The 7,708-nt window shown below is 39.9% G+C and overlaps 1 protein-coding gene across 2 annotated transcripts; it reads right to left on the minus strand.

The window, feature by feature from the left end:
- Positions 1–199: 199 nt before the first annotated feature.
- LOC121946561 (actin nucleation-promoting factor WAS) lies at positions 200–7,700 on the minus strand. 2 transcript variants are annotated; one of them, XM_042491178.2, is made up of 11 exons: positions 7,457–7,700; positions 6,404–6,544; positions 4,575–4,661; positions 4,316–4,412; positions 3,274–3,303; positions 3,145–3,177; positions 2,847–3,045; positions 2,546–2,721; positions 1,883–2,451; positions 1,648–1,759; positions 200–616 (listed from the first exon to the last, which is right to left on the minus strand). In XM_042491178.2, exons 1-11 carry the CDS (start codon positions 7,556–7,558, stop codon positions 558–560), a joined length of 1,605 nt encoding a protein of 534 aa, XP_042347112.2. In that variant the 5' UTR covers positions 7,559–7,700; the 3' UTR covers positions 200–557. The 2 variants fall into 2 exon arrangements, with proteins under 2 accessions (XP_042347112.2, XP_087938033.1); XM_088081907.1 differs by having other exon boundaries at positions 7,464–7,664.
- Between the last annotated feature and the right edge of the window lie 8 nt (positions 7,701–7,708).

The raw sequence follows: 7,708 nt of genomic DNA on the forward strand, positions 1-7,708 counted from the left end.
TATTTTTTATTTAACCCTTTGAAACATGAGCAAATTGGTTCAAAAACACGGGAAGAAGACAATGAGAAATGAAGAAATAATCCCCAAATTAGCAAGAAATTGGTCAAACGTACCAGAAAGTGACCTGAAAATTTGTAAAACAACAACAAAACACAGCAAAAAACCCCAAACCAAAACAACAAAAGAAACTTTAAAAACCTTATGATAATTCCTTATAATATTTAATATGTAATTCTAGTAATAGTAAATATAGTTTTTCCTCAGCTTTTTTTCTTTAGACAGTTTTCCATAGCTTTTTACCAAGTTTTTGAAAGAAATCGCATCAATTTGCACAGGGTTCGAAGTTTTAAATACTTCCGAAAAGTGTCTGAAAGCAGCATAAGAAAAGTGATGTCGCTCCAGGTTTCAAAGGGTTAATCACCTCAAGTCATATTCCAGTTTTATTATCAATTGTTGAACCTGAAATCCAACATGTACCAGTATAGTAATTCAGAGGTTTGTGACCGAAATCACAGTTAAATCGAGATTTAAAATTCACACAAACAAGAACTTCAACATCAGTCGTCCCATTCATCGTCGTCATCGTCTTCATCTCCACCGTCATCTTCACTTTCATCTGAAAGACAAGAGAAATATAAAGACATGAGCCCTTTAGGTTAATCTTCAACTGTATACTGTGTAATTAAAGAGATACTTTACCGATTTTCATCCCGCATTTTATCAATGTGTAGCACGTGTAGATGAACTGTGGTAAACTTCTCTCTATCTCTATCTCTCTATGACCAATCCCTATTTCTTACCTAAAATGTTCTTAGAAATACATTTCAGTGCCGTGTTTAACTGTAATAGTGAGAGTATGCAAAGAGGAAGTTGGTGCCATACTGCTTCCTGCACAGTGAAAACAAAGGCTGAAAAAACAGACATCAAACAGAAAAACTAAGCTGCATAGTTTTCACCTCAAATGTTTTCAGAAACACATTTACTGTTTATCACTAAATTGATTTGATTTCTTTTAGAAACATGGTGAGACGGCAATGAGAAACTTAACAAGACATGACCCAAAAATTTGCAAGAAATTAGTTTTTAAAAAATTATGAGAAAAGTACCTGAAGATAAGCCCAAAAAAGTATATATATTTTAAAAAAACGACTAAAAAGTTATAAAATTTTTAAAAAATCTACGTATTCTTTTTTTTCCTGTAACATAATTATACATTTAACTTTTTTTAAAAAAATAATTTTCTTATAACCTCCCAAAACTAATCAAAACTAATTATCAGGTCTTTTTTTTCAGGTTACATTTTACTAATAATTTGCAATTTGTGGGACATTTCTGGCCAAGTTGGTCATTGCCTTTTTCTCCATGTTTTCCACCAAAGAAATCAAACCAGTTTGCTCAGATTTCAAAAGTTGATCCAGGTTTCAAGGTTCAAGGTTTGTAAGTCCACATTACATCCCCCACCGGCAGGAGCATTTATTGGACTGGTGCGGCGCAGTGCATTCTGGTAGTTGTAGGTTTTCTACCTCTTGAGCAAAATAATCCAATTTCAAAAGTATTTTCTTCTCTCTGCTGCATAGACACCCTATTTTTTTAATAAAAGGCCATTTTTCCAGCAGTGAAAAAACTCTTAAATGTGCTTGTATTTACCAGAGGAATGGATAACTTTACTCCTCTTCTGCATGACCATCATGAGAGCACCAACGATGCCTTCACCCGTCTCTGGTGATGGTGGTGGAGCTGCATCAGGACTGTCTGTCACCTGTAACGTGCAGCAGAACAGGAGCAAAGATTTTGACCATGCTGCTACAAAACAAACATTTAATTATGACGCACTGCAGGATGTCAATCAATATGTTTTTTGAGAGAAATAAGTTTGCTTTACATTTCTGAGTTTCTTCCCCAGTCGGATCTGATCCAGCAGAGCTCCTCTACTGTCTCCGCCTCCAGATACAGGAGCAGGTGGTGGTGGTGGGCCTCCAGAAAGAGGAGGAGGAGGAGGTGGGAAATTTGAAGACATAGCAGGTAGGGAAGGTGGAGGAGGTGGCGGAGGAGGAGGTGGGGGGGCTCCTCCTCCCCCACCACCTCCTCTGCTGGGTGTAGATGGTACAGGTGGAGGTGGGAACCCCATGGAGCGCTGTTGGCTAGAAGGCGGCAGGGGAGGAGGCAAGTTGTGAGAGGGCTTTGATGATGGCGATGAGGAGAAGTGAGAGGATGGAGAGTGAGCTGGTGGCGGTGGAGGTGGAGGGCCGCCTCTGCTTGTTGCAGGAGGTGGCGGTGGCAAGCCTCCACGAGGGTGAGGCGGATGAGGGGGCGGCGTCCCTCGAGGTGACTGACCTGGGAGAGGAGGCAGGGGGCCAGATCGGCCTCGGGAAGGAGGAGGGGTTGGAGCGTGGGAGCCCGGCACAGGAGGCAGAGGTCCTTGTCTGCCTCTGTCTGCTGGAGGTCCACCAGCTTTAACGCAACAAAACAAGATATGCACAACAGTTCAGCCCAATCTGTAAAAAATCAGGAGAACGTAGTGAGATTATTAAAAAACGAGTCTAACCTCTGTTCACCTCCCTTTTGACCGCCTCCATGCCTCCAGACTGCTCGATGACATTATAGATGAGCTGGGAGGTCTTTTCATCCCTCATTTCATCTTCACTGATCCCAGCTTGAGAGAGCAGCTTCCACAGATCAGGGTCAAGGTTGTTTGGATCCCAGCCGACATGACTAACATGCCTGACAGGAAGGAAACAAAAGATGACGCAGTTTTACAAATGGTGTAACATCACATCCTCTCTGGAAATTAACCAAACGTCACTGCACGACATCCTGGAAACACATCCATCTCCTCAAACACTCACTTAAATCCACTGGGTGCACCTATGTCTGCTTTGGAAAGTTTGGGCCCCTTTTTTCCTTTCTTCTTATCCTTCTTTCCTTTGCCCATCAGAGCTGAGGAAACAGCAGGTGAAGGCATCGAGCGGTACCGTGAAGTGTGGATATCTGGGTTTTGGATGTCCACTGTGGCCATGTGGAAAGAACCAGGGCTGCCAGATGACGCTTTTGCAGGAGATAACAGAGTGCAGGTAGGGTTATTATTTAATTTCATGCATCACTGGTGGGTGGTAGTAAAAGTTACAGTAGTGACATGTTATGCACCTTTTTCAGGTGGACGAGGCAGGGAACCTCTATCTGCAGGACAGGAGACAGGGAAAAAAAGATTTTTATTCATAGTTTGATGCATGTGAAAATGCAATTATGCAGCTATGAAGTGCATTGCAATCTTACCACTGGGCGGCAGGGGGCGCTGTTTCTTATCTGTCAATGAGAAGGAAGTAGGAGAAACCATTTTGAGACACCATAAAACTATTTATATTCAGCTAAAATACCAGGAGGATTTAAAAAACTATTTATCATTAACTCAACCATTAGCATTCTCTATATTCTTAAAAAAATACCCTGAGAGTTCATCATGTATAACGCCTATATATTTTAATAGCAGTCTCTCCAAAAGGCTTCTCAATAAGTAATCATTTGTAAAATGTTTCAGATGATGTAAAAATAAATTATTACATTTATATGATAAAATGAAATGAAATGAAAATAAACCTAATTTAAGCTGATTCTATTTTTTCTTAGGACCATATTGTAAACAAAACATCAGTCCAGTAGCATGCAAATATAGATATGAATTTATTGCATTAATTTCATTTAAATGATGTATTTGCACAAGGCTTATGATAAGGACTTGTAAAATAATTAAGATTTTATGAAAAATAAATTAAGATAAATTAAATGTAATTTAAGTACATTTTTTTCGGGACCATATTGTAAACAAAATATTAGCCCAAGAGCATACAAGTATAGTCTTGAGTTTATGGTATTAATTTAATTTAATTGATGTCTTTGCATGAGGCTTCTGGATCAGGACTTGCCTGTAAATTATTTCAGATTTTGTAAAAAATAAAATAAAATAAAAATGTTTTTAAAAAAAACCTTTACGGGACCATAATGTCAACAAAACATTAGCCCAGGGGCATAACGTTATAGTTATGAATTTATTGCATGAATTTAATTTAATTTAATGGGTGCCTTTGGAGGAGGCTTCTTGATCAGGACTCGCTTGTAAAATATTTCTAATTTTGTAAATAAATGAATAATCAAAAAAAAAAAAAAAGTTTTTTTAAAATTGATTTAAATTTTTTCAGGAACATACTGTAAACAAAATATTAGCCAAAATGCATATAAATACGGCTCTAAATTAAGTGCATTAATTTAACGGTAGAAATACACACATACACGTCCACGCGCTGGCTATGACGTCACTGACCTGCACGGTTTTGTCTCTGGCTGATTTTCTCCTCGACAGCATTTTGGAAAACTTCTGCTTCCTGTTGCTCGGCGAAGTTCAGGCCGACCTGACAGTCCTGCGTCGTGCGAACAAGAAATGAACAATATATCACATTTAAAGTGTTTCAGAAACAGTTGACTTCCTGCTGACAGTTTTAGCGGAAATGACTGCAGTGCACCACATCATAACGCCAAAGTTACTGAAGCTGGAGGAAGAGGTCAGACGAGGGTGTGCTTACATCCGCAGCAAAGGTATGAAAGTACGGCAGTGGCGACGAGTAAACAATTTGGTTGTAGAGCTCCTGGTCCCAAACCTGCCGCCCCGCCTGTGGAGAAAATTATGGTTAATATTTAAGTCTCAACAAGAACAATAATAAGTCACCTAAGATGTGAATAATGTGCCAAAGTGAAGTAGGGGAGACTGGGCATGGTTGTAACAGCACTACTTTTCACCAAGAAAGGATGACCTGAGAATAATGTGATCAGTTATATGAATGACTTATTCCTTCATGCCCTTGTATGTGAAATATCACAGCTGTGTGAACAAGTGTGCAAATTTTAAAGCCAAAATATTACTTTACAGATCTGGATGTAATTTTTCGGACCAAGTCTATGTTCTGATGCTGCTGACGTTTGAATTATGTAACCTGTATTTGATTAGAGAGTGTTTTTTGGGGTAAAATGTGAATTATTTAATCTATGCTCATTTTTTGGTTGTAGCACTTTTTCAGAAAACCCCCAATGCTGCATACCCAGCAGACATGTTTTGGTTCTAAAAATGTTCTGAGTATGGTACATTGCAACCAATGCAATGTTTTAGTAATGTTTTCAGTGGTATGTTAGAGTAACAGTCTTTCAACATCAAAAAATTTATTTTTTTTGTCAGTATATCACATTACATTGTATTTTCATAAAAATGTTCTGTAATCTCAGTCCTCAATAACATTATCTGAATGTTGCTTTGAAAACATTGTGGGAACGTTTTTAAAATTCTCCGATCTGTCACCTCTCAACATCACCAAAACATCCTCAAAATGTTACAATCTCAGTCAGCATTTAACCTTAAAACAAACATTATTTTAAATGTGAAAGACATTTTTTGAACGTTAGATTGAAATGTTTTCTTTAGAACATTATTGCAACTAGTAGGTAACAGCCAATGTTGTGGGAACGTTCCCTGCTAGCTGGGATACTGTATGCATACAGATTTATGAATATTGAATATATAGTGCATATATTCAAGAGGTGGGTTCTCCCAAAGTTTCAAAGGTATCAACACCACCGTCCAGGGCAAATACAAATATTGTGCCCTATCTTGCACCTGTTGCAAAGCGTCACATAGCGCAGTACAACTGTCATCGCTAATTTCAGACGTCACAGATGTCAATTTAATGGCCAATGTCCTTGTTGTCTAAGTACTTGCGTCACTCTGCATCCATGGCTGCGTAGGTCATAAAACCAAGTGTGCTCAGGCACATTGTTGGCACATTGCTGTTTTTAAGGGAACAAGAAGGGACTGCGCCATTACCAACACACCTGACCTGAAGACCGAATGGCACAGTATTTTCCTGCTATTAAAAAAGCGCATTATTCAGATAGTAAGTGTACGCTGCTTGTTACGAACACAGGGACGCACAGATGGGTTGTAGGCTTAGACTGTGTATAAAGATGGATGACGCGCCCCCGCTGACCCCCTCTATGCTTCAGTGAGGTTGTGATATCGGGGATAAAGCTGCTACCATCTTGAGCTTGTGACGTCATTTGGAGCCAAAGTCTGTGCTAAAGTCTGGCCTTAAAGTCTTGCTCTCTCTTTCTTGCTAACAGTCTGGCATTGAACGAGACTCCAAAATCTGTGTTATTATTGGCTCCGGTAGATACAGGCTGTGCAGGAATCGGTGTCATTTTGGCAGCAGGCTTTGGTACCAACTCTGGTTATTGGTGCTGAGACAAAAAGTGTTACAACCACACCCGGTCTCCCCCTAACTTTACATCATCAGTCTAAAGAGGGCTTTCATATTCTGATGCATCCTTGTAATTCGACTCTTGGTAAAATTGCAGAATTGGTTACCTTCAAATCATACATCCGTATGAAGTAGGAGCGCTGAGGGTTGTCTTTGATGAGACAAACCACCCCGGTGTGCTGCAGGCTCCACATGGAGGGACTGTGAGGCAGAGCCATGAACAGCTGAGCTACTGCGGTGGCCATGGACTGAACACACAGAGACAAAACACACACTGAGAGCTGATAGGACACTCGGGAGCATTTTATTGCAGTTCATTTGTAAATTAACAGTTTTGTGGTGATTCACTTCCTTATCTGCTTTCAGATAACACATTTAAGCACTTTATTGCTCTCAGTTTGCTGGCAGGGATGTATAAGTCATCAAAGTGTGCAGCTGATGGTGGTTTGTTGTTGACACAGTGAGGGTTTAGCTCGGTGTCTTAAAGAAAGTACGGAACAAAGCAACTTCTGCTCTACTGTAAGACTAAACTCAAAGATACAGTCTAATTCTGACACCAGAAGAGGAAATAGTTCAGCCACCATTTCCTGTTACAGCTACCTCCTTTTTGTGATGACCTAATGTCAGCGAGTCATTTTAAGCTGCATTCGCATGAATGCACAATGGGTTTCTTTGAAGAAAATGTCAGATTATCCTGAATATAAATAAGAAAGCAAAAAAAGCAGCTCAGAAAAAGACTCAAATTAAAATATTGTTTGGTGGGAAAGTTAACGTAATAGTCCTCGCCTCCGGTTTCAACAATCAACCGTGCTTGTTCAAGTTCAGGATGTGATGTTTAATCACCAAAGTCAAGAGAGAGAAGTCTTGAGGCTGGACGATTTACATTCAATTCAATTCAATTCAATTCAATTCAAAAAACTTTATTTGTCCCCAGGGGGCAATTCAAGGCACACAGAGCAGCATGACAAGCAATAAGGTAAAGATGAAAGTAGGAAAGGAGAAAAAAATGTATACGTAGCAACCACATTAACCTGTATTTTCTTTGATTACTTCTCATGTCACTTTTACAACAAACTGCCAAGAGAAAAGACACAAGAGAAATAGAGCAGGTTATCACCCCCATGGTGGGCAATCCCCTCCCCGACCAGATCTGAACTTACAGCACACCTTCTGCCCAGCAGCTCCTCCAGCTTCTCATTCTCCTGCAGGCTCAGCAGAGAGCTGCCGACGCTCACTGCTTTAGTTTTAGATCCACGGCTCATGGTGCTCTGTTAATGTCCCAGTTTATCTCAAATTCATGTGTACAGTGTTTGAAAAAGGCGTCCTCTCTGCGCTGTCAGGACACTGAGCCCGACAGTCAAGGAAGTTTCTCTTCTCTGTTCTGCGCACACATCAACTGAAAGCAGGAAACG

This window comes from Plectropomus leopardus, chromosome 9 (genome assembly GCF_026936395.1).
Source record: "Plectropomus leopardus strain MGB_pleo_1.0 chromosome 9, ASM2693639v1, whole genome shotgun sequence".
NCBI classification, from domain to species: domain Eukaryota; kingdom Metazoa; phylum Chordata; class Actinopteri; order Perciformes; family Serranidae; genus Plectropomus; species Plectropomus leopardus.